Source organism: Heterocephalus glaber, unplaced genomic scaffold (genome assembly GCF_053883595.1).
Source record: "Heterocephalus glaber isolate CG9 unplaced genomic scaffold, H.glaber_assembly_v1.0 deba00001481, whole genome shotgun sequence".
NCBI lineage: Eukaryota > Metazoa > Chordata > Mammalia > Rodentia > Bathyergidae > Heterocephalus > Heterocephalus glaber.
The window spans coordinates 1,307,366-1,334,673 of record NW_028258317.1 but is presented as its reverse complement, the minus strand read 5'-3'; the positions used below and the strand labels follow the sequence as shown (position 1 = coordinate 1,334,673).

General features: G+C 37.1%; 1 protein-coding gene across 2 annotated transcripts in view; it reads right to left on the bottom strand.

The window, feature by feature from the left end:
• Nucleotides 1–27,308, bottom strand: part of Svep1 (sushi, von Willebrand factor type A, EGF and pentraxin domain containing 1) — a 235,937-nt gene that overhangs the window by 15,295 nt on the left and 193,334 nt on the right. For both annotated transcript variants that reach the window (XM_004848137.3, XM_021261140.2), the window contains 4 exons: nucleotides 17,659–17,722; nucleotides 14,156–14,329; nucleotides 12,327–12,503; nucleotides 9,145–9,315 (listed from right to left, as the gene is read on the bottom strand). In XM_004848137.3, coding sequence (XP_004848194.2) covers nucleotides 9,145–9,315; nucleotides 12,327–12,503; nucleotides 14,156–14,329; nucleotides 17,659–17,722 — 586 coding nt within the window. The remainder of the gene's footprint in view (nucleotides 1–9,144; nucleotides 9,316–12,326; nucleotides 12,504–14,155; nucleotides 14,330–17,658; nucleotides 17,723–27,308) is intronic.

Below are 27,308 nucleotides of genomic sequence, written 5' to 3'. Positions count from 1 at the left end.
ATTTCTCATTGGGAATTGTACCTTTATATAATGCATCTTGGTTCTTATTTTTTCCCCATTCATAGCCCTCCCTTCACACCCTCTACCCTTCCCTATTTATAAAGACTTTATTTCCATTTTTTCCATTTCTCATCATTTTTTCCTTTCCCTTCTTTCCTTTCCCCTGCCCCTCCCACTACCCCTACCCCTTTGGACCTTTTATTCCTAGTTACATTATCGATTATTCATTCTAATCATTGGTACATTTTAGGTATACAATATAATGACATTCATCACTGGAAATTTGCACCTTTACATAGTCTTTCTTGGTTCTTATTTTTCACCCTTGCCCAGCCTTCCCTTCAACCCCTCCAGTCCTCCCTATTTACAGAGATTTTGTTCCTATTCTTCCATTTTCTCATATTAATCCCATTCCCTTCTATCCTTTCCCCTAGCCCTCCCACTTCCTTCCGCTTTGCCCCTTTTCTTCCTATTTCACATGACCTATTATACATTTAGTCCTTATTTACACTTTCAGTTTCTCACACCAGAGAAACTATTTGGTATTTACACATGTGTGTCCTATTTATTTCACTTAAGAGTATTGCCTCAATGTGCATCCACTTAGCTAAAAATGTCTCTAATTTCTCATTTTTTATGGTTGAGTAGTACACCATTTTATTAAAAAACCACATTGTCTTTATCCAGTCTCCAGTTGATGGGCATTTGGCCTGTTTCCAAGTTTTAGCTATTACAAACTGTGCTGCTATGAACATGGGTGCACATATATCACTGTGGTATGATTCTTTGAATTCTTTGGGGAAGATCCCCAGCAGTGGAATAGTGGGGTCAAATGGGACTTCCAGTCCTAGTTCTTTGAGGTATCTCCACACTGATTTCTACAGTGCTTGCACCAGTCTACACTCCCACCAGCAGTGGAGCAGGAATCCCTCTTTCCCCACAGCCCCGGCAGCATTTGTTATTGGTTGATTTCATGATAGCAGCCATTCTTTCTGGAGTGAAGTGGAATCTCAGCCTTGTTTTCATTTGCATCTCTCAAATGACCAGTGATGTTGAACATATTTTCATGTATTTATTTGCTATTTCTACTTCTTTGTCTGAGAAATGTCTGTTCATTTCAGATGTCCATTTTTGGATTGGGTCTTTAAATTTGGGAGGTCTGATCTTTTTAAGTTCTTTATAGATTCGAGATAGTAGACCTTTGTCTGAGGAAGAGCAGATGAAGATTTGTTCCCACATTGTGGGTTGTCTCTTCACACTGCTGGTGGTTTCTCTTGCTGTGCAGAAGCTTTTTAATAAAGAAGAGATCCCATTTTTTGATTGTTTGTGCTAGTTCATGGGCAACTGAGGTTTTGTTCATAAAATCTTTTCCTACACCGATGTCTTCAAGGGTTCTACCTAACCTCTGTTCCAACTGGTTTAGAGTTTCTATTTGAATATTTAGATCTTTAATCCATTTTGATTTTAGTTTAGTGCACGGTGAGAGATACAGGTCTAGTTTTAATCTTTGGCAAGTTGAAGCCCAATTTTTCCAGCACCATTTATTAAAGAGGCTATCTTTCCTCCAGTGAGGGTGTTTGGCTCCTTTGTCGAAGATGAGATGGCTGAGTGTGTCTGGCATTGTTTCTGCATCTTCTAATCTGTTCCACTGGTCCTCAAGTCTGTTTCTTTGCCAGTACCATGCTGTTTTTATCACAGTAGCTTTGTAGTAGAGTTTCAGGTTGGGGATTGTGATACCCCCCGGCATGTCTCTGTTACCTAGAATTGCTTTTGCTATTCTGGGTCTCTTCTTGCTCCAAATGAATTTTTAGATTGTTTTCTCAAGGTCTATGAAGTATGCTCCTGGGATCTCAATTGGAATTGCATTAAATCTATATGGCAGTTTTGGAAGTATGGTCATTTTCACTCTATTAATCCTTCCTACCCAGAAGCAGGGGATGTCTGTCCATTTTCTGATATCATCTTCAATCTCTCTTTTCAGAGTGCCATAGTTTTCAGAGAGGGGGTCTTTGATTTCTTTTGTTAGGATGATTCCTAGGTATTTCAGTGTTTTGGATGCTATTGTGAAAGGAATTATTTGCCCTATTTCTCTCTCAGTGAGTCTGTCATTGGTGTAGAGGAAAGCTATTGATTTTTGTGTGTTGACCTTGTAACCAGCTACTTGACTGAATTTGGTTATTAAGTCTAGAAGACTTTTGGTGGAGTTCATGGGGTCTTCTATATAGAGTATCATGTCATCTGCAAATAATGACAATTTGACTTCTTCATTACCTATGTTTATTCTTTTTATTTCTTTCTCTTGTCTAATTGCCATGGCTAATGTTTCCAGAACTATATTGAACAAGAGTGGTGACAGTGGACATCCTTGTCTTGTTCCTGATTTTAGTGTGAAGGATTTCAGTTTTTGACCATTTAGTAGGATATTGGCTGCTGGTTTTTCATAGATGGTTTCTATCAGTTTGAGGTAGAGACCATCTATTCCAATTTTTTGTAGGGTTTTTATCATAAATGCATGTTGGATTTTATCAAATGCTTTTTCTGCATCTATGGAGATAATCATATGGTTTTTGTCTTTGGCTCTATTGATATTCTGTACTACATTGATTGATTTTCATATATTGAACCATCCCTGCATCCCTGGGATGAATCCCACTTGATCAGGGTGTATGATCTTCTTGATGATCTTCTGCATTCTGTTTGCCATTATCTTATTAAGGATTTTTGCATCTATGTTCATTAGTGAGATTGACCTATAGTTCTCTTTTTCAGTTGGGTCTTTCGCTGCTTTGAAGATCAAGGTGATGCTTGCTTCCAGGAATGAATTTGGGAGTATTGCTTCCCTTTCAATTTCATTGAAGAGTTTCAACAGTAGTGGCAGCAGTTCCTCTCTAAATGTCTTGTAGAATTCAGCAGTGAAGCCATCAGGGCCCAGGCTTTTCTTAGTTGATAAGTTTTTAATTACATTTTCAATTTCATTGGTTGATATTGGGTTGTTCAGAATTTTTAGGTCTTCTTCGTTCAACTTCGGTAATTCATTTGTATCTAGGAATCTGTCCATTTCTTCTGTGTTGTCCATCTTATTGGCGTATAGGTTCTGGAAGTAGGTATTGATGATCCTCTGGATTTCTGCTGGGTCTGTTGTAGTTTCACACTTTTCATTCCTAATTACATGGATTTGGGCCTTTTCTTTCCTTTTTCTGACAAGGTTGGCTAAAGGTTTGTCAATTTTGTTGATTCTTTCAAAGAACCAACTCTTGGCTTCATTGATTTTTTGTATCATTCTCTTAGTCTCCATTGCATTGATTTTTCTTCTGATCTTTATAATTTCCTCCCTTGTATGAGCTTTGGGGTCGTCCTGCTCTTCTTTTTCTAGAAGCTTGAGGTTCAGCATCAGGTTGTTTAATTGGGCTCATTCTGTTTTCCTAATATGTGTATTCACTGCTATGAATTTCCCTCATAAGACTGCTTTCATTGTGTCCCATAGATTCCGATATGTTGTATTGTCATTGTCATTTAATTGAAGGAACTGTCTGATTTCTTCTTTAATTTCCTCTGTGACCCATTGGTTATTCAGAAGTGTGTTGTTCAATTTCCACGTGTTTATGAAATTTTTTGAGTTTTTTTGCTATGGATCTCCAATTTCATCACACTATGGTCTGATAATATACAGGGGATAACTTCAATTCCTTTGCACTTACTTAAACATGTTCTATGTGTGAGTATGTGGTCTATTTTGGAGAATGACCCATGTGCAGCTGAGAAGAATTCTGAGAAGAATTCTGATTTTGTGGTGTGGAAGGCTCTGTAATCATCTGTTAAGTTCATTTGTTCAAGAGTTTGATTGAGTTCTAGTATATCACTACTTATTTTTTGTCTAGTTGATCTATCTATTTGTGACAGTGGGGTGTTGAGGTCCCCCACTACAATTGTATTAGTGCATATATGACTTTTCATGTCCATTAGTATTTGTTTTACATAGTTGGGTGCACTAGTGTTTGGTGCATAGATATTTATGATTGTCATCTCTTCCTCTCAGATTCTTCCCTTTACAAGGATGTAGTGTCCTTCTTCATCTCTCTTCATCAGTGTTGGCTTGAAATCTACTTGATCTGCCAGGAGCATAGCTACTCCTCCTTTTTTTCGGGTTCCTGTCACATGCAGTATTGTTTTCCACCCTTTAACTTTCAGTCTATGAGTTTCCTTTTGAATGAAGTGTGTTTCTTATATGCAGCATATTGTTGGATTTTGCTTCTTGACCCATTCTGCCAGTCTATTTCCTTTGATTGGTGAATTGAGACCATTAACGTTGATGGTTATAACTGAAACGTATTGACTTGTCATTGCCATGACTTTTTCTTTTTGTTGGGTTCTCCCTCTTTACATTTAATTTCTTGTCATGCCAGATGGGTTTATTCTGGTTTGCTTCCTGGGGTTGTGATCCTCAATGTCTGTTCCTAGGATATTGTGTAAAATTCTTTGGAGTGCTGGTCTGGTATTCACGAAGTTCCTAAGGTGCTCTTTGTCATGAAAGTATCTTATTTCTCTATCCATTTTGAAAGATAGTTGTGCAGGGTACATCAAACTGGGTTGGAAGCCGTTTTCTTTTGGGGCTTGGAATATGTCACTCCAAGTTCTTCTTGCCTTGATGGTTTGTGTTGAGAAGTCTGCTGTGGTTCTGATGGGCTTTCCTTTGTATGTGATTTGTTTCTTTTCTCTGACTGCTTGGAGAACTTTGTTCTTCTGTTGTGTTTCTGGAATCTTAACAATTATATGCCTATGTGTAGATGTTTTTGATCAAGGCTATTTGGAGTCCTATATGCCTCACTTATCTGTATGTCAAGCTCTTTTCCTCTGCTTGGGAAGTTTTCTGCCATGATTTCTGTGAAGAGATTTTTTTATGTCATCTGCACTCTCTCCTGTTTCTTCATTGACTCCAATCAGTTTTATGTTATTCTTTTTTGCATCATCTAGCAGCTGCTGGATTGATTTCTCATGTTCCCTTATAATTTTGAAGCAATTTTTCTTTTCCTGGTCACTAATTACAATCTTATCTTCTATATCTGAAATTCTGTCCTCACATTGGCTCATTCTGCTGTGTGGACTTTCAGTGGAGTTTTTCATGTCCTGGAAATCTATTTGCATCTGTTTTATGGATTCCATTTGTTTCTTATGTTGGGATTCCATCATGTTCCTCAGCTCCTCTCTAGATTTATTAATCATGTCTTGCAGTAAGCGCACAATTTCTCCTGTTATCTGAGAAATTATTTCTGATTTCATTTTTTCCAGATCTCCTTTTGTTGCCAGTTCAGTGGGTCCAGGTGGTTGAGTATCAGAGTGTTCCATCTCATTTCCCTTTGGGGTTGCTGTAGGTGATCTGGAAGTCTGGTTTTGAGACTTATTTACGTGTTTTCTCATTTCAATGGGGGCAGGAAGCTGTTAGCACCTGCATGGATTACCCCTTCTGAGTTGGCTGAGGTGGGACAGGGGCTGGGAGCAGCAGTAGGGATGGTGACCCAAAAGCCCTTTCCCATGGGCTGGGAGCAGCGGGAGGGATGGTGGCAGGGAAGCCCCTCCCTCTGTACCAGGAGCAGTGGGATGGTGGCTCAGAAGCCCCTCCCTCTGGGCTGGGAGCGGTGGGAGGGATGGTGGCCTGGAAGCCCCTTCCTCTGGGCCAGGAGCAGAGGGACAGAAGGTGGCCCGAAAGCCCTTTCCTCCTGGCTGGGAACAGCGGGATGGGTGGTGACTGGGAAGCCCCTTCCTCTGGACCAGGAGCAGTGGGACGATGGCTCAGAAGCTCCTACCTCTGGGCCGGGAACAGTGGGACTCAGTACCTTCTTCTGGTGGTCTGGTGTCCTCTGCATCTTTGTAGTGTGGATTCAGGTGGCTGCCTGTCTGCAGCAGGGTCATTTGGTGTCTTCCGCGTGACTCAGGACCTAGGTAGAGCGTGCACAGACCTACCTGTCTGCAGCCAGCTGATTCGGTGTGTTCTGTGCAACTCAGGACCTAGATAAGGCATGGGCAGACCTGCCTGTCTGCAGTGGGGTCATTCGGCATCTTCTGTGTGACTCCAGACCTAGGTAGGGCGTGCACAGACCTGCCTGTCTGCAGCGGGCTGATTTGGCGTGTTCTGTGTGACTTAGGACCTCGGTAGGGCAGGGGCAGACCTGCCTGTCTGCAGCGGGGTGATTTGGTATCTTCTGCACGACTCAGGACCTCGGTAGGGTGTGTACAGACCTGCCTGTCTGCAGCGAGGTGATTCGGAGTGTTTTGTGTGACTCAGGACCTCGGTAGGGCATCAGCTCCTCTTGATTTATTAATCATGTCTTGCACTATGAGTGCAGTCTCTGCTGTTATCTGAGAAATTATTTCTGATTTCATGTTTTCCAGATCTTCTTTTGTTGCCAGTTCAGGGAGTCCAGGTGGTTGCGTATTACAGTGTTCCATCTTGTTTCCCATTTGGAGTTACTGTAAGTGATCTGGAAGTCTGGTTTTGAGACTTGTTTACGTGTCTTCTCATTTCGATGGGGGGTGTGCTGCTGGTGCCCACATGGCTCACCTCCTGTGTGCTGGTAGGGGTGGTATGGTGGCCTGGAAGCCTCCTCTTGTGTGCTGGGAGTGGCTTACCTCCAGTGTGCTGGCAGGGGTTGTACAGTGCCCCAGAAGCCTCCTCTTGTGCCTACCTATCTGTTTTTTGATGTACTTCAGGGTGTCCTTGAACTGACTATGTAGCCCAAGCTGGCCTTGAACTCTCAGATATCCTCCTGCCTCAGCCTCCTAAGTGCTGGAATTACAGATGTGCATCACCATGCCCAGCCCTTCATTATCTTCTATCTTTAAAAAAACTCTCTTACTTCACATTCTTCTCCAAATCACCTCAAATAAATATGTTTATCTCATAGTCTAGTTTATCTCATAGTCTGTAATGATACTGGATTAATACTTTTCCCCTTTTCCCATTTGCACTCTAAAGAGTGGTTTGCTCTTGCTTTTATTATTTCTTTGCCTCTTCCTTACTCTTCAGACTAGTAATTTGGCTTCAGCTGTCAACACATCCTTAAATGACTCCAATTTACCTCACTAAACCAAGCAACCAAGTGCACATGCTTTGGCTTCTCTTTTACTTGTCCTTCCTGAGCATGAGCCATGGTTGGTCACTGCTCTTCTTTCCAAAAATATCTCCTCCTTTGGATCTTGGGCTATGAGTCCCTTCTGATTTTCCCTCACTTTGCTGGCTCCTCCTTCTCATGTTCCTCCCCTTTCCTTTCTTCTCTGAAAATGATAGTGTTGCTCAGAGTCCCTTCCCAGGACTACTCATCCATACATTTCTATAGGAGGAAGGGATGGGAAGGTGAAGGTCAAAGGATATAAAGTAGCAGATGGGTAGGATGAACAAGTTAAGAGATCTAATGTAAAATACCAGGACTTTAAGTAATAACATTGTATTATATTTTAAACTTTAGCCTAATGAATAGATTTTTAGGTGCTCCTGCTACAAAAAATATATCTATGTGTGGTGACAGATATGTTAGTTTGTTTCAATACAGTAACCATTTTACTATCTATATGTATCTCCTAAAATCATGTATGTTAAATATACCCAACACTTTCTTATACAAAGGAAAGTACAAAAAGCCCATATATACTTTTCTGGCTAATATCCTTGAACCCTAGGTGAGATTTCAACATCACATTCACAAGGGCATCTCAAGCATGTGTCTCGAGTATGTTTATCTAGATGGACAGATAGATATATAATATATATTCATATATATTCTGATTTAAAAGACATGGAAAATGCTTATCTTCTTATAAAGAAAAAGGCAGAGTACAAATAAATATGCCATTCTCTAATTCCTCCTTGTCTCCATTCAGAATGTCCTTTTCTCTCTTTCCCCGGATAATGGCTTTAAGACCCAATGACAGGTTTAACATTCCCCATTAAACCTTCCCAGGTATTCCCATTCCCTACATGAGGAAAGGTCAGCTTTATTCACAAGACACAAGAACTCATTTCTTTGATGCAAACACACTACATCTTTATTTATTTATTTTTTGGTACATTTGTCTCTTTCCTCTAGTAGACTATGAGCTCTTTGAAGGAGCGAATACCACAAGGTCTGGGTGATGTCTTCAGAGTAGTTGTTCAGTGTGTGCTTAAGGAACCAGTAACAAACATAACTCACCCCAGGGGAATTGCTGCAGAACTAGTCCCATGGTTTCAGGCTTGCAGGTGAACATTATGAGCTCAAGAGACACAAAAATTCTTAGGCAGTTCTGGGAGTGTGGCTAGCAAAGTTTTAGTTATTTGGAGGATTTGGGATAGGAGGGGACAAAGTGGTTTATGTAGGGATAGAGAATAGCTCCTGTGGATGTAGGCCAGAGGAAATGTCCTTTCCAGAAGATTTGAAAATGTTTGAATATCTTAAAACAAACAAGTGAGGAAATGAGCAAGTGAGCACATAACCTTTGTTTTGATTCAGGACTTTAAGGGAAGCCTGGGCTACTCCACTAGGATGGCCATCCTCCACAGCCCTTTCAAGAAAGGCGGTATATTCTCTTACCTCCAGTGGGTTAGTCATTGCATTTCTTATTGTTGCTCCCAGATAATTAATTAATCTCTTTTCTCCTATAGTAACCTTCCCTTTTGAGGCTGTGTTATTCATCCATTGATTTCCTCAATTCTCCCTGGCCCACCTCATCCACAATTTAAGACTTTGACATACATTTTCACTTCAAATCCAAATCTAACCATTGCCCATGTGGACAACCCACCCATTGACTCAATTGTTTTAGTTTATTCATTATGATGGTCTTTTTCATTAGCGTGGTTTTTGGCTGGAAGCTTATATTTATGGACTGAATGAAAATAATTACCGTGATTTAAATTTTAGAGAGATATTGTTGAATACCTTATTATTTTTTCCATTTTTTGCATAATTTCAAGCATAAAAACTAAGAGTTTTATGTGTAAGCTTTCAAAACAATAAAGTGGAGAAAAATGACACAATTGTTAAGAGAAAATCTAAAGTCAAGGACAAGTAAAGTAACAAAAATTTGATACATACTGATTGCTTGTCATGTTAGACTTTTATATATATTTCCCTGCAGCTTCACTAAGAAATAATCATTCAAATATTTCCTTACCTCTGCAGATAGGAGGTGATGTCCATGTTCCATTTTCTAAGCAAACACTCCTTAGGGAACCCTCCAGCATGTACCCACTATAACAGGAGTAGGTGATCATGTCCCCATATTGGTAGTATGTGCCTCGAGCAATTGCATTTTCTACATGAGTTGGTGGGCCACATGAGATTTCTGTAGGAAGACCAAGAAAACCAAATAAATAACAAAAAAAATTAAGCCTGTGCTACTAACTCAGACTGAGTGTACAATGCCCTCTCTAAGGCTGAATTAATCTAAAGAGCAAGATACATAAGGGGAGCATTAATATCTTGAATACTAGGTAGGATCTAAGAGAGTCATCAGCTGTTGAGAACAATTATACGTACAAGACCAAAAGATTTTTGCCCTCTGCTTCAAATACTGAAGCTGAACTATTATAATCTCAAGGAAAGAAGTCTGTAGGAAAATAAAAATGAGCTCTTGTACCTCACCAAAGAGGTGGCTGCATGAAAATGTCAATGTAGGATGCTCTTATTAAACTAGAAGAGGAAAAATAAGAAGATTGTATTCTACTGTTTCAGAGTAAAGATCATGAACAGCAGCACTGTATATTCAATCAGGAATGTTTTAGTTGTTCCCAAAACAACTAGTGAAAGTTTGATGGATATTTGGAAAAGGAGTAAATCAATGAATATTGTCCATGTCTTATTGACAAAGCTTACAAAATTCAAAGTTTCCCATTAGTTTCTTCCTTTGTAGTACTGTAAAGCAGTGGTACTCTACTTTTGGTATCTGTTAAACTGAATAACAATCCTATTTCTTAAAAGGGACATGTGTTTTACATTCAAATAAAAATTTTTATAACTAATTTTGCTTTAGGATTTTATAAGAAGCTTTATGATGACTAGTATATGCTGGGATGGATCAAAAGGCATCCTGACTGAAATGAAGTAAGGAATCTAGTTAGTTTCCATTTGTGTAAGTCCAATTTTTAGATGAAAAGTCTTCCTAACCTGGCTTCTAAAAGGTCACTTTGTTGTCATAATACTATTAAAAACTTGGTAGAGGGATGATAAATTTTTATGGTCTTTCTAAATTTTCTTTTCCTTCTAAGTGGGACAAAATGCCTACTATGTATCAGAAACTTGAAAGACATAAATGAGGAAAATGCTGATTCTTTGTTCAGAGAAGTAGGGAAAGACAGATAAAGAAATACTACAATATAACCTAAACTGAGCTGCAGTATTGGAACAGACACCCTACTGTAGGGATATTGAAGTGAACATAATAACTATACTTAAGATCACCAGGGTATGAAGTGCAGTGTAAGTGGTATTTGGACTGGGCAGGTTATAAAGTCTGGGTGGGTCAGAGGGAAAGAAGCTCCTGGTTGGCGAACTCATGGTGAGCTGAAGGTTGGTTTGTAGCAGTTTGAAAATCAAATCCTAGATTTCATTCTACCTTTACCGGAATCACTTAGGGTTCTTATTAAAAATGCACATTTCTGGGCTTCTTGGCTTATGAATCTGCATTTTACATACTCTCCTGGGGCAAATATTTTATACATTACATTTTAATCTTTGATTGATAGAGATAAATGCTGGAGGTAGGTGAACAGAATGAGAAGGCTGCTGATTAGGGGAAGGAAGGATATTTGGTTTTAAACCAAAGATTTCCCCTCTAATAGAAAACACAAACGAGGATTGAGGATAATAAGCAACAAGGAAACTGTCTCTTCTCCAAGGCAACTCCCAACCCTTGCAAGAAGACTGTGGAATAATTAAGCATGCATAGAAGGAACATTTGTAGTAAATGCACGTCTCTTCTTACTCTTTTGCCCCCTGTGGCCTGAATGGTAAGTCTTGGAGAGCCAAGGCCAAGGTGTGGATATATGGGCAGAATGAGGTCACTTGGCCTGCTTTCCTTCAGTCTGATGGCTCTCAACTAGAGTGCAGGGCCAAAGAGAATTTCAATTGCACATACTTAACTCTTTCCATTTTATTAATGGTAGATTTTCTAAGTATTTGGGACCTAAATCCCACCAATATTATAGTCCACATTTATCTGGAAGAAAAATCAACTTTCTAATACTACAGTAGGTTACTAGTTGAAAATTCAGGGGTTTAGGCTTGTGGGTATCTCTTCCTCATCTGGAGATGGGCATAACGTGGTAGATACCAATTTATCTATTCTTGATAACAAACCTGTAAGATAGGTATTATTGGCACTATTAACAAATGAGACGCAGAGACTCAGAAAAAGTAAGCCACTAATATGAGTTGACAGTTAAAATCTTTGAGGACAGAATTCAAATCCAGATCTCACACTCAGAATTCTAATCTCGTTAGATGGAGTGTGGATGTTCTAAAGACGGAGATCATTGTGGGGATCATATACTGGTCCTATATTATGTAGTCCAGCACCTTGCATGTGGTTAGACCCAAAAGATATATTGATTGCTGTTGAGGGAGTAGTGTGGGCAACAAGGGAAGTTAGAGGGCAGGAAGTTGGACAGGGGAGATGTTTTAAGAGGAAGCAGGAAGTGCATGTTAAGAGATGTTATGAGTTATCACATGGTAGAAAGAGACGTTGCCAGACTGAGGCATATAATGTCACACCCTGGGTAAATCAACATCATGCTAGCCCAGTGGTTCTGAAATTATGGTTCCTAGAGCAGCAGTAGCCTAATAAGCAACACCCAGGAACTTGTTAAAAGTGCAAAGTGTCACATTTCATTCCAGACCCACTGATTCAGAAACTCTAAGGCTGGGCCTCCAGCATTTGCCCTTTAAAAAACTCTCTAGGTTGTAAAATTGGCTCAAGTTTAAGAGCTATAGAATAATTTTTGTATTCACCAAGGACTTGTAGTCTATTAAAGGATAGTTTGGGGATTCTGAGAATGTGAAAAAAATGTGTATTTTAAATTTAATTTCTTGCTTATTCTTGGAAGAGCACACTTTGAAAATCTGCTCAGTGAATCCTGTTCAGGTTAGTTTTAGCTTAGTTCTAGAAAGATTTTTAAAAAAATGTTTGATATTAAAAGTTCTTTAAAATTTTAAAAAACATTTTGAATGCAGAAGATAACTATGACAGTGTAGAGATCTAAATATATACATTTAAGTTTCTTTTGTGAAAGCAACTTCACAAAGATGAGAAAGCATTTCATGCTAACAGCAGGCACTGGGTTCCCCCTGTTGACTCACTTTCACATTTGGCACTCGTGTGTGTCCACGTCTCATCAGGGTTGCAGGTGATGACACCTTGGCCCTTGAGTAGGAACCCTTCTCGACACTGGATAGACACATTCTGATCAACATAAAACTCCTTTTCAGACAACAGAGCATTCTCAGGAATCACAAAAGGGACAGGACATGGATTTGCTGTTAAAGAGAAAAGAAAAGAAAATGCTTACTGATATTTTCCCCCTTTTCCTAATTTCTTTCTTTCTTTTTTTTTTTTTTTTGGTACCAGGGATCAAACTCGGGTCCTTGCACTTGCAAGGCAGGCAGTGGAACCACTGAACTAAATCCCTGGCCCTCTAATTTATTTCTTTAAAGGCAGAGTAGACTCCTGCAGGAGATGGTTTCTCACTGATGATCACTAGTCTTAAAATCCATAGAACTTCAAGTTTTCTCTTTCTGTTTTTTTTCTCTCATTCTGTCTTTTTCCTTCATTCTCTCTTTTTTCATGTGTGTGTGGATTTAACCCAGGGCTTTCCTACTGGGCTACAGCCACAGTTCCCTACCTCCCTTTTATATTTTTTGAGACAAGGTCATGCTAAGTTGCTAAGTGGCTCAGGTTAGATTTAAACTTGTGACCTTCCTGCTTCAGCTTCCACTTCACAAACATTAAATACATACTTGTTTTGAATCTACATGAAATAATTTGTACAGATAAAATCAGATAAGATCTGAAAACACCAAGATTTTCAACCCCTAAGGAGGGTCTTACAAGTCTAAAATGGAAAATTAAATAGCTGTCCGAAAGTATAGTCTAAAGATTATTTTAGATCTTTTTTGATGAGCATGGAGGGAACAAAATGCATATTAGAAATCAAGAGTGTATCAAATATTCCCTTAATACCTGGAAAATATTAATGACATGGTAAATTCTTCTGTCAAATTATTTCTTTATGGAATGTCCTGTGGAAGGATAGAACCAGAGAATCACCAGACATTTCTGTGTGAGTTGAATATGACTTTAGACTCATGCTGCTATGAGCAAAATATCAGAAATTCAATTTAGAGTTTGCAAGCCTTATTGATAAAGATGGATTTATGTTTATAGGTTTGAAGGAAACACAGGAATTGATGGTGCTAGGCTTGCTTAGTGCAAATGTGTGACACCATATCGACATATATTTAAAATAATTTTAGTTATTCTGATTTTAAATGGGCTCAGAAGAAATCTTGGTTACTGAGGTATGCTTCTGCTAAACCTTAAAGGCTCAGTTACCGCATTGTGATACAGTTACTTTAAGAAGCAGAGCTCTGTCGACTTTATCTTGTTTGTGAATATTGTTTTCATTCAAGTGATTGATTATACCTAACTTTTAATCATATAAACATTATATTTTAAACATTATTTCTTTCTTTACCCCTTTCCTATCCTTAATAGAATTCATTACATACAGCCAATATTCATTAACCCATTTATGCATAGCATTCCATTTTTGCAATGCTTATAATAGTGGAACATAACAGAAAATTTTCTCCTCAAATTCTTGTTCCTTGAATTTTTCTAGGTAACACTATAAATTTCATACAAAAATTCAAAAAATGCAATCTTCTACATAAATGGGTTAAGTTGCATTATTTCATAGTGCCTTGAACTTGTAAACAGCAAAGGAATCTGATAAAAGCTGATTCTTAGGATGTTTCAGATAATACAAGTGGATTTTTAAAAATACTCCATGCAATTTGGTTTGATAGGCATGGATTGCTTTCTCTGGGGTAATCCTCTGTTTTATATATGGGGGAAGCTAATCATGAAACCCAATCTGATTAAAACTGGTCCTAAAATCAACACACACGTTTGCAGAGAGGAACTGGGTGGCTCCACGTTCCATTTTCAGTGCACTGTGCCCCAGGCGGCCCTTCCAGGCTGTAGCCTCTGTGGCAGGAGTAGATGACGCTGAGTCCCGCTGTGGTGTTTTCCACATCAACCTCCCCATTCGGAAACCCAGAAGGAGCTTTGCACCTGGTCTCTAAAAGGAAGAATAAAATCTTGCCATTAAACACTTCTCCAAATCATCTTTTCTCCTTTGCTGTTAAAGGAACTTAATGGCTAATACATATAAAATATTACACAATAATATAAAATATTGTGGCCCACTTGTTTGCAAGACATGCTAAACACTGCTGAAGAAAAACAACTTATGTAAGTACTTTATTCAGATGTGTTTGCAATGAAAGATTGCTATTTTGTCCAATTTACTTCAGCTGCCTATATATTGTTAAAATGGTTAATAAGGCTCAGGATAGTGGTGGTATGGATGGGTAGGTGGGTGATACAAAGGATTTAACGTGTTAAGTTGTGACTGTGGTCAAGAACTTCCTATACGATACCAAAAATATTTTTTATAATTCTTGGGTTGTAAGTCCAGATAGAAATATAGGCTATCCAGTTAAAGTTGTTTATCAGATAAATACATTTCAATATAAGTATCTTTCAAATATCACATGGGACATACTTATTTTTAAAAATTATTTTTATAGGAAATAAATTGAAATGAGTAGCTTGTATTTTTTCCTCCTAAATCTGGTGGCCTTAATTATGCAGCTTGGAGATTATCCCAATTAACAGTTGAAAAGTGACTCTCAGAGAGGTCAAATAATTTGGTCAAGGTTATGCTGCCTTTAGGAGAGAGAAAAGATAAGCTTACTAGAAAGTAAAACATAATAGAAAAGTATCAGGAACAGGGAACTATGAGCCTTGGGGAAATTAGAGTGAAGGAGATTTTATATGGCTTTTTAGGGCTGTGTAAACCTCATATACTGATGAGACCATATTGTAGCTATGAAGAATGATTTTACATCAGTGAGAAATGTTATTACCAGGAAGTGCTATGAGGAAAGCAGGGTCACCTTTTCTAGAATCTTAGAAAGTGGACTTGAGTTTTAATTTTATAAATTTTATAAATTGTGGAGGCAGAGAAGGTGATTTAGACCAGTGGTCCTCAATTTTAGTTGTGTATTAGGGTTTCTGGGAAGCTTTTATATACAGGGCCTATCCCAGACTAAATGAATAAAAATCTCCATGCTGTCGCCCAGTTTTTGGTATTTTATAAAAAGCTCCCCAAATGATTGTGAAGTCCATGAAGAATCGAGGGTCCCTGGATTAGATGCTAGCTGACTTCTTTGAGCTTCTTTCAGCCTGTTGATTTTTGCACATACTTGGACCATGGATTTTTAGCCTTGGCGGTATTTTACAATTCCCTGGAGGAATTACCTTCCTACAAAGGTACAGACGCTAGTTCCACCCCTAGAGATTTCGCTGGTACAAGGTGCAGACTGGGCACTAGGAATTTTCAAAGCTCCCTTCCCATATGCTGAAAGCTAAAATTTAGAGGCCTGAAATGCTGCTTCTCAAACTACAGTGTGCAAGGGCACCATCTAGGGATCTTGTTACAATGCAAGACCTGAGATTCTGAAGTCTGAACAAGATCTCAGGTGCCATTGCTGCTGCCAATCTGTGTGCTGTACATGGAGAAACACCAGTCTGGGGAATCCTAGTGATTTGTATGGGCTTCTCTGAAAGCTGATAAGAGATATCAACAAATTTAATAATTTAGTGAGTTATGAAAGAATCTTTTAGATAAGATTTCTCAGTATGCATACTTTCCCCCAGAAATTTGTTTTATATATCTAGGGAATAATACAATAAAATATCAAAATATTAATTTTTTTATCCTTGAGTGGTGGGATTAAAATTATTTTATTTTGGCCTATTTACACTATCTAGTTTCTGGAAATTAACTTGCATGACTTTAATAATTTAAAAAAAAGATAAGCCATAGGAAATAATAGCAATATATACAGGGAGGTAGCTACGTGGTAGAATGATTGCCTTGTGGGTATGAGGCCCTGGGTTTGATACTCAGCCCTCATAAATAAATGAAGATATATTTATATAGATACACACACACACACATATATTTCTATTACTGTCTTGCATTTGTAGGACAAAAAGTAAACAAACCATTATCTTTGTAGCTCAAAACTGAAAAAAATCCCCTCACCAACATATGATGGCTTCAATGCCACTCATGTATGATTCCTTTTCACCCCCACTCCCCTTGTCTGCACATACATACACACATTTGATCATGAGTAGTTTACATAAAAGTGCTATTATCAAGACTGTCCAAAGTCTTGCATAAATGCTAATTTCTGTGACTTGAGATGTCACTCAATATTTGAAGAATATTCTTCTAATATTTATTCAAGGTTTTGAGGACTAAAAGCAGTTATAATTCTCCACTGAATTGCAAATATATAATAGTTTTTAAAAGATTTCAGATTCCTGTAAATACACAAGATTATTTCATTTATCTACCTCTTAAAATACACTTGAAACAACAGGCAAGAAGGATTTAAGATCGTGGATGCCCAGTGCCAGCTCAGCCACTAACTTTATCTCTGATGATGACTAGGCCACGTCACCTCTCCTAGCCCTCATGAACTTGTTTGTCAATCAAAGGCACTGAAGTAGATCATCTAAGAGGCTTGTCCATTTTGAGAATTTGTTGACTCTATCAAGATTATACAGAAAAAAATTAAAAAGCTTGCCACTAGAATTGATTTGAAACTATCATCTTTAAAAACACTGTTATTTGGAGAAGAAAGCATATGGGCCACAGACTGGGTAGAAAGTCATGTGAATGAACCTATATGTTGCCAAATAAATTGAGCTGTTCTCATAAAATGAGTTAAAGAAACCTTCCATGTAAATGTGAATATGCATTTATTTGACAGATGTCCCATCAACACTTGAGATGTCAGTATTGGGCAGTACTGCCACCAAGAAGCATCAGCCTTAAGCCTTTTAATTTACACTTATTTGGGAGGAAAACCCACCAAAATGCAAATAAGCACAATAATTAGCTAGTTCCTAAACAAAATGTTTGTCATCCCAGAGTGAGTAATCTTATGCTTTATTCCAATTAATCATTAATCTCTACTGCAGTGTTTGACCCTTTTATTGGTTTGGTGCCCTTGAACAAAAGGTCATCCAACCTTCTACAGTTTATTCAGTTGGTTTGGAAATTCAAAAAAAAACAGACAAAAAAACAAAAACAAAAAACAAAAAACCAGGGCTAGGAGTGTAGCTCAGTGGTAGAGTGCTTTCCTAAGCAGGCACGAAGCCCTAGCTCCAGACCAGCATGAAGAAAAAATAAAAGGCTGGCATTTGAGCATAGATAGAATAATTTTTTAAAAAAGAATTGTAAAACTGATATATAAATAAAATGTAGCTACACTGTTATTTTGTGCCTTCAGAATCATTTTCGGGTCCACTAAGTGTCAGTTAACTTACTTGTGCATGTTGCTACCCCTCCACTCCACTGTCCGTCCTCCTGACAGATGCTTTCTGTGTTCCCCTGTGAATCAATGGAGAAAGGTTATTGACAAGATCATAATTTTATAATAGAAAGACAGTAAGAGAAAGCAAAGTAATCTTGGCTACAGACTTGAATGGGTCAGCATTAAATGCTAAATAAACATAGTATTTTAAGTGAATATAGGATAAGGAGTAGGTTTAGACTTTGAAAAACATTTTTATAAAATTACTTTAAAGTTCATCCCTGGCAAACTACTGTAATTAAGGTATAGGTTTTGCTTTATTTTCTATTTTAAATGGTAACTAATTACAATCTGTAGCAAAGACTGACAAAGAATGGATGAGAAAAGTCCAAGAGGTATATTTGCTTAACATATTTTTAAAAATATTTTGAGGGGCCGGGGATTTAGCGCAGTGGTTCCACTGCCTGGCTCGTAAGCGCAAGGACCCGAGTTTGATCCCCCGGTACCATAAAAAAAAAATTTGAATCAGGCTGGGGATTTAGCTCAGTGGTGACACCACCTGCCTCACAAGTGCAAGGTCCTGAGTTCCAATCCCGGTACGCCCCCCAAAATTTGAAATTGTATGTATCTTTCAATACTTGAAAGGCACAGCAAAGAATATGAGATATATTGTTATGAAAACAGAGTTTTTCAACCGTGTGTTTTACTCTACTATACATAAACTTACCCTATTAATGATCTATGCATATAAACTTTTAAATATTTTTGGTAAAGTCTTTCTAAAATGTATTTCCCTGACTTTTGAAATATAGCTTTCCTTCTTCCAGTTATATATGTATGCACATATGCATGTATGTATGTATTTCTGGGGGTTGAACGTAGGGCCTTCACACTGAGCTACATCTGCTCTTTCTCCCCTTTTCCTCTCCCTACCTTCCCTTTCCCTCCATCTCTTGGTCCCCTTTCCATTTGCAACAGATCTATCTGCCTGTTTCCTACTGTCCTTTGTTTTGCTCTTTAAATTATTTATAGTTTGAGTTTCTCATGTAAGAGAAGTTATGTGATATTTAAGCTTCTGTGTCTGATTTCACTTAACATGTGATCTCAAGGTACATTCATTTTCCTACAAATGAATTAAGTTTATCTTAATTTATGGTACACTAGTACTCCATTTTGTACAAATACCACATTTTCTTTATTCATTCATATGTTAATGGACTTTTAGGCCAATTCCAAGCTTTAGGTAACACATGTACTACTACAAATATGGGTATGATGTACTGCTGCAATATGATGTCTTTAACTCTTTCAGGAAGATATCTGGAGGCAGAATAGTTGGGTCAAATGGAATTTCTATTTTTAGTTTTCTATTGTTTTGAGTCCTTTATATATTCTAAGTATTAGTCCTCTATAGGAGTGGATGGTAAACAATTTTTTTCCCATTCTGTAGGTTTTCTCTTTACTCTGTTGGTTGTTTCCTTTGCTGCTCAGAAGCTTTTTAACTTGAGATAATACCATTTGTTGATTCTTTATGTTATTTCTTGTGTAATTGAGGTTCTGCTCAGCTATGTCTTCTAGAATTTTGTCTATTTTATTTTCAAGCAGATTAAGTATTTCTGTTTTAATACCTATGTTTTTGATCCATTTTTATTTTATTTTATTTTAGTGGTGAGAGATGTGGGTGTAGTTTCAATCTTCTGCATGTTTCTGCAGTTTTCCCAGTACCATTTGTTAAAAAGACTTTCCTCCAGCAGATATTTTGGCCCCTTTGTCAAAGATCAGATGGCTGAATGTGACTTGGGTTGTTTCTTCATTTTCTGTTCTGTTCCACTGATTTGCCTGTCTGTTTTTCTGCAGTCATCCTGCTTTTATTACTCTAACTATAATATAATTTGAAGTCTGAGATTGTGATGCCTCCTGCTTTTCTCTTGCTGCCCAAGATTGATTCTGGTTCTCTTCTATTGCATATGACTTTTAGGACTGTTTTTTCCAGCTCTTTGAGAGAAATAATTGTTGGTATTTTGGTTGGAATTTCATTAAATCTATATATTAGTTTTGACAGTATAGAGATTTTGACAATATTGGTTCTGCTTTTCCAGGAATAGGCATATTTATCCATCTTCTGATGTCCCATAAAGGACGTTTCAGAATTATAGAGCTCTTTCACTTCCTTGGTTAGGTTAATTCCTAAGCATTTAACTTTTCTTGATGCTATCATGAATGATCCTGTTTTCTTAATTTCTTTCCCAGTGAGTTCATTACTGGTATACAGGGACACTACTGACTTTTTGTGTGCTGACTTTGTACTCTGCTATGTTACTGAATTTGTTTATTAGTTCTAGGAGTTTTTTGATGGATTTAAAAAAATCTTCTAGGTAGAGTATCATGTCATCTGCAAATAATGCTAACTTGACTTCTTCCTTTCGGATATATATTTCTTTCTCTTCCCTGATCACTCTGGTTAATGTTTCAAGTACTGTATTGAACAGGAATGGTGATAGTGGACAATCTTGTCTTGTTCCTGATTTTAGAGAAAAAGCTTTCAGTTTTTCCCTGTTTAATGTGATATTAACAGTAGGTTTGTCATAAATGGGCTTTTATCAGATTGAGATAAGGTCCTTCTATACCTGTTTTCTTTAGAGTCCTTATCACGAATGGATGTTGGATTTTGTCAAAGGCTTTTTCTGTGTCTACTGACATGATCAGTTGGAAGGAATCTGACCACCATCATCCTAGGCTGACCAGAGACTGCTCTCCCTGCCACCCAGCACAGCTACACTCAGTGACTTACATTATTATCAGCCCTGCTGTTGATAGCAACCACTACTCCCTGAGTGTTCCCAAGCCTCGTCCTTGGGTAACCATTACCCTTTCTTGAGCCTTGATCTTGGCAGGTAGCCCCAACTCCCTTTCACTGATCTCCCCCCACCCCCAATCACCCTCTAAAAGACCCATACCCTGAATCAGAGGATTTGGTCTGATCTTAAGGCTAGAGTGGTCCCTCTCAAGTTGGTGGTGAAATAAACCTGTCCTGTTGAGCTCATACCTTTGTTTCTCTTCCTCCCTTTTTCCTATCAGTCATATGATTTTTGTCTTTGCCTGATTATGTGGAAAATTATATTTATTGATTTGTGTATGAAACATCCTTGTATCTCTAGTGTGAAGCCTACTTAGTTATGATCTATGATCTTTTAAATTATTAGGTGCATTCTGTTTGCCAGTATCTTGTTGAGAATTTTTGCGTCTATGGTCATCAAAGAGATTAGCTTTTAGTTTTCTTTTTTACTTGAGTCCTTGTCTGGTTTTGGAATCAAGATAATTCTAGCTTCCAAGAATGAATTTGGCAATATTCTGTCCCTTTCAATTTCATTAACAAGTTTGAGGAGCATAGGCAGTAGAGCTTCTCTGAAGTTCTTGTAGAATTCAGTAGTGAATCTTTGGGGCCTGGGCTTTTCTTAGTTGGTAGGTTTTTTTAAAAAAATGCCTCAATTTCATTCTCTGCTATTGGATTATTCAAGGATTTTATAACTCCTTGGATCAGTTTTGGTAATTCATTTTTATGTAGGACTCTCCAATTCATTGGACAATAGGTTTTTGAAGTAATTACTAATAATCTTCTGGATTTCAGCAGTGCCTTTTATGATTTCCACTTTTTATTTTTAATTGCATGGTATGGGTCTTTTTCTCTTTCTTTTAGAAATTTTGGTTAAGAGTTTGTCTACTTTGTTTATTTTTTCATAGAACCAGTCCTTTGATTCATTGGTTCTTTATATTGTTTTTTTGTCAGCCTCAGTTTCATTAATTTCTTCTTTGGCCTTTATAATTTCCTTCCCTGTACAACCTTGAATGGGCCTATTCTTATTTTTCTAGGACCTTAAGGTGCATCATTAAGTTATTATTTGGGCTCTGTTTTATAGATGTGGGCATTCATAGATATAAACTTCTTTTTTAGGACTGCTTTCATTGTATCCCATAGGTTCTGGTATGTTGTACTGGCATCATTTGATCCTGAGAACTGTCTAATTTCTTCTTTGATTTCTTCTGTGACCTATTAATAATTCAAGAGTGCATCCATTGAGGCGATACTCTTAAGTGAAATAAATAGGACACACATGTATAAATACTGAATAATTTCTCTGGTGTGAGAAACTGAAAGTGTAAATAAGGACTAAATGTATAAAAGGTAATGTGAAATAGGAAGAAAAGGGGCAAAGGGGAAGGAGATGAGAGGGCTAGGGGAAAGAATAGAAGGGAATGGGATTAATATGAGAAAATGGAAAAATAGGAACAAAATCTTTGTAAATAGGGAGGACTGGAGGGGTTGAAGGGAGGGCTGGGCAAGGGTGAAAAATAAGAACCAAGAGAGACTATGTAAAGGTGCAAATTTCCAATGATGAATGTCATTATATTGTATACCTAAAATGTACCAGTGATTAGAATGAATAATCGATGATGCAAAATAGGAAGAAAAGGTCCAAAGGGGTAGGGGTAATGGGAGGGGCAGGGGAAAGGAAAGAAGGGAAAGGAAAAATGATGAGAAATGGAAAAAATGGAAATAAAGTCTTTATAAATAGGGAAGGGTGGAGGGGGTGAAGGGAGGGCTGGGAATGGGGAAAAAATAAGAACAACAACAACAAAAAAAATCAAGAGTGCATCATTTAATCGCCATGTGTTTGCATAATGTCTGTGATTTCTTTCGCCGTTCATTTCTATTTTCATGCACTACAATGTGATAGCGTTCGTGGAATAATTCTAATTCTTCTGTATTTATTTAAGCATGCTTATGGGCCAGTATGTAGTCTATTTTGGAGAAAGTTCTGTGTGGTGCTGGGAAGAATGTTGTTGCTGTTGGGTGGAACATTCTATAGATATTTATGAAGTCTATTTATTGAAAGGAGTGTCTCAGCTCTGATATTTCTTAGTTGATTTTTTTGTCTAGTTGATCTATTTGTGAAAGTGGGATATTGAGACCCTCCACTGTAACTGTTGATGTTTATCTGATTTCTATTATCCTGTACATTTTATAAAGTTAGGTGTGCTAATAATTGGTACATATACATTTATAATTGTTATTTATTCATGTTGAATTGTTCCCCTAACTAATGTTTAGTGACCTTTTTTGCCTCTTCTGATCAGTTTTAGCTTGAAAACCACTTTTTCTGAAATATAATAGCTACTCTTGCTTGTTTTGGGGCTCCTGCTACATTGATAGAACATTGTTTTCTATCCTTTGATATTTAGTCTATGAATTTCTTTTTGCATTAAATGTACTTTTTTCTGTGTGTGCACTATACCATTGGGTTTTTATTTTTGGTCCAATCTGCCAATCTGTGTCTTGTTGTGGTTGAGATCAAGTTATTACTGAAAGGTGTTGAGATATTCCCGTCAATGCATTATTTTCCTGTTGCTAATCCCTTTTTATTTTTTTACTCTTTTGCTTAATTTCCCACCCTGTCTGATGTATTAATTTTGCTAGACTTTTTGGCATTGTTGGCTTCATTCTCTCTCTAAGTCTTTAGGTCTCTTTCTAAGATATCCTTTAGAATTTTTTGGAATGCTAGTTTGATGGTCATGAATTTGTTAAGGTCTTCTTTGTCATAAAAAGACTGTATTTCTTCATCAATTTTGAAAGATAGCTTTCTAAGATATAATAGTCTGGATTGGAAGGCTTTTTGGGGGGGGTGGGGGATTAAAACAGTTCACTCCAGGCTTTCCTTGATGTTAAGGTTTGTTTTGAGAAGTCTGCTATAATTCCAATGATTTTAGCTTCATAAGTGTTTTGTTGCTTTTATCTAACAGGTTTTAAGATTCTTTTCTTCTATTAGATCCCCTAGCTTGTCCCCTTTTCTGTCCCTAATAGTCTTTTGTCTGCTTTTGGGTCATGTTTTTCAAAATAAAAATTTCTTGAAAAATGATTTATTATTATTATCTGAATATATTTTTCAATATTCCACACACTCGAGGGCTCTATAGGCTGTTTGCCCCCTGAAGTTATTAGGTTAAAGCTTGTGGTTTTTAGAGTCCTTCCTTTTTATCTTTTCCTATTATCATTTATGTTCCTAATAATGACTTTTTATACATTAAATTCCTAATTGACTATGGACTAATCAATAATATAAATAAAGTTCTATACATTATATTTTTTAAAAAACACTAGGCTCTAAGTAATGTCTTAAGGGACTTGAGTCTAACTCAAAGGAGCTTTAGCACATGGATTGTGTGACATTCTTTTCTTTGGTTAGAGAGTTTGGGCAGCATATTGTTTTGAAGTTGTGCTCCAAATCAGCAAGACACATGAAAAGGAGCTCTTCTTTTACTTGATTTTTCTTGGTTTTTATTTGGATTGACTGTCTTTTTTATTCTCCTCTTCATAGGTATTTTTCCTTGAGCTAATAGTTCAGTTATTGATAAATCTTCTCCTGTGAAAATTCCATTGACTTTAGTGGATAGGCTCTGCCCTGACTTTCCAATAAATTTATTTCCAATGAATTTTCTATAAACTTAAATGGTTCTCTTCTTCTTCTTCTTCTTCTTCTTCTTCTTCTTCTTCTTCTTCTTCTTCTTTCTTTTTTTTTTTTTGGTATTGGGGATCGAACTTGGGTCCTTGTGCTTGCGCAGCAGGCGGCAAAGCCACTGAGCTAAATCCCGGGCCCATTTTCTTCTTATTAAGGTAGTAGAAAAGTTGGAAAATACAGAAGAAAAATATAGAAACTTTTCTTGGATCTTTCAGAGATAAATATTGTTAACATTTATGCCTTATCTTTTCTTTCTCTTTTTTTTTTCTGTCTTGTTGGTTTTTCAAGACAGGGTCTCAGTATGTAGCTCAGGCTAGCCTTGAACTCACTATAAACTACTAGCATCAAACTCAGCGATTCTCCTGACTCAGTCTCCAAGTGTTGAGATGTGAGCCACCATGCCTAGCAACACGTGTGACTTTACTATGCACAAGAAAGTTTACTTTTCTAATTTGTGAATTACTTTTTATTAATTTGGAGAAATTGCTGAGAAATAGTTAAAACTAGCTCCTAACCAACCATTCTGATACTTCCTGAGTGCATTTTACTCATGTAGTTTTAATCAGTACTACAGTTTAGATTTTTCCTAGTACTATTGTTCTTTGTTCTCTTTCCTCTAAAGATTTGAATAGATAAATATTGTTCTGACTATGTCAACTTTTATTTTAATAAAAATTCAAACAAACTCCCAGTAACTATTGACTTAAAAAATCAAACAGCACCTACTGTCTTTCTCCTTAGAAAATGATAAAATTTATCATGTATTTTCTTTTTATTCTGCTGCCCCTTTACTTAGCTTGTTTTTCATTAACTAAGCTGGAGTTTTAATTCCAGGTTAGCATTACAGTTTTTTAACCTAATATATCTGCTTTTTCAACAATTAGCTTAGATTCAATTCAGCTTTAGAATCATAACAGCCACTTTATTGCTTAGGAGCAGTGATTTCATAACAGGACCATCTCATTTTTGAATTCCTTATTTTGATTTATTCTTCAATGGGATTTAGTAATTTTTTGTAACATTTTGCATGCATAGTAACATTTTTGAGATTGAAATGGCCCCCAAAAGTGTTCCCTGCACACATAAGTGGAAATTTGTTTACAGAGTAGAAGAACTTAAGTTATATTGGATGTCCTAATTGCTTTGTTTGATTTTGGTAATAATACAAATACTAGAAGTGATGATAATAACTACCCTATATTGAGTTCAGCACAATGCCTAAAGAGCCATGCTTCCTTATCTTCAGTCATCACAGCAAAGGTGGGCATTGTATTTCCATGATAAGAAAACAGAAATAAGATTATAAGAAAGTCCCATGTAGACATCACCTAGTTTTAAAAATTAACTCAGAACCAATCTTGTTTAATTTAAGTCCTGCCCCCTTCCCACTAAGCTACATCAGGCAAACCCTTGATGACATCAAATTGCAGATGACATCAAATCATTTATCAATTTTTTTCAGTATTAATCTCTAAAAGCTAAGGGCTTTTAAAATTATAAGCACAATAACAATATTATTCTTTAAAAAATTACAATCTCTATTCATAAATGCATTCAAGGCTTAAATTTCCAATCATTTCATAAATGTTATTTTTATTCACTTTTTACAGTTCATTTGAATCAGACGAAAATAATGTCCACACACATAGAGAGTAATTAGTATGTTTATGATGGTTAATTTTATGTGTCAACTTGACCGGGCCATGGAGTACCCAGATTAAACATTGTTTCTGGATCTATCTCACAGTAAGATGAGCATTTGAATCTGCGGACTCAATAAAGTAGATTACCTTCCCCAGCCAGTGTGGCTGGGGACCATCCAATCCATTGAAGGGCTAAATAAAACAGAGTAGCAGAAGGCGGACATCATCTACTTTTCATTGTTGCACTGCATGAGGTGGCACCTCTCATTTTCTGAACTCAGACTAGGATTTATATCATTGAATGACCTGATTCTTAAGTCTTTGTACTTGGACTAGATTGTGCCACTGCCTTTCCTGGGTCTCAAGCCTGCAGACAGCAGCTCATGGGATTTTACCTCCATAGTTTTGTGAGTCAGTTCTTCATAATCGTAATCTCTCTTTTTCTTTCTCCCTCCTATTGGTACTTTCTTCAGAGAATCCTGATACAGTGTCTCTCTGAATCTATAATTCCATCTTCATTTCTTCCCTTCTGCTGTCAATTTACTTCAGACCAGAAAACCTGATCATTTGTTCTGTAGATGTTTCCACAGACAGGATTTTGTTTTTGTTGTTATGAGCATCCACTAATAGTTACCAACTAACTTAATTTTTAGTATCATTATGAATCTAATATCATTCATGAAACATCTGAAGTGTTTCAGTCCATTGAAGTTATTATCTTTATTGCTACTGAAATGGTCTTATCTTGGCCTTGGGAAACTTCATCTAGTCTTCAGAGTCCTTTTGACATGAAGTCTCTGGTAAGTTTCCAGCCATCTCATGTGATAAGAGTTTTTAGGCATTCTTTTACTTTTCTCACTTTCGAGCTGGAATAAGTTACTTCTCCAAATGGCTGGAAATCAGTATTTTTTAAAAGTTTGTCAGGTGATCCTAACATGTATAGCTTGGAGTGAAAATAATTGCTATTGCTCCTTTCTTAATTCTGTAGTTAGCAGTTGGTTGTTTCTAAAAATTTTTAAGGTAAGTTATCTACTTCTTCAAATTTAATCATTTCACTATACATTTCCCCCAAATGTTGATACTGCTTTTCTTGATTAATTGCAAAATTCATACTCTCACAGAAAGGACAAATAAGACTCAAAGGCAGGAAAATTTTCCAATTATCATCAATCATTTCATTGTCATCCTTCTGTTTACATTTTTTTTAACCTTTTGATGAAATAAAACAAGATCCATAGAAGCCTAATTCCGGCTTTCATGCACCTATTTGTGACAATTTTGTTTGCTGGGCCAGAAAGTAATGGGACATACCGCACACATTGAACAGATCACTGGCAGTGAATATTCTGCAAAACCTGTATTCAAATATCACTGTACAAATAAAGAGAGTCAAGAGGAGCTTCCTGAAAAACCAGAGGACAAGCTAATGTAGTTTCAAACAGGTCTCTTAAACTTCATGTTTGGTGACACAATAATGCTTTCTGCAGAATTAACACCCTCCCATT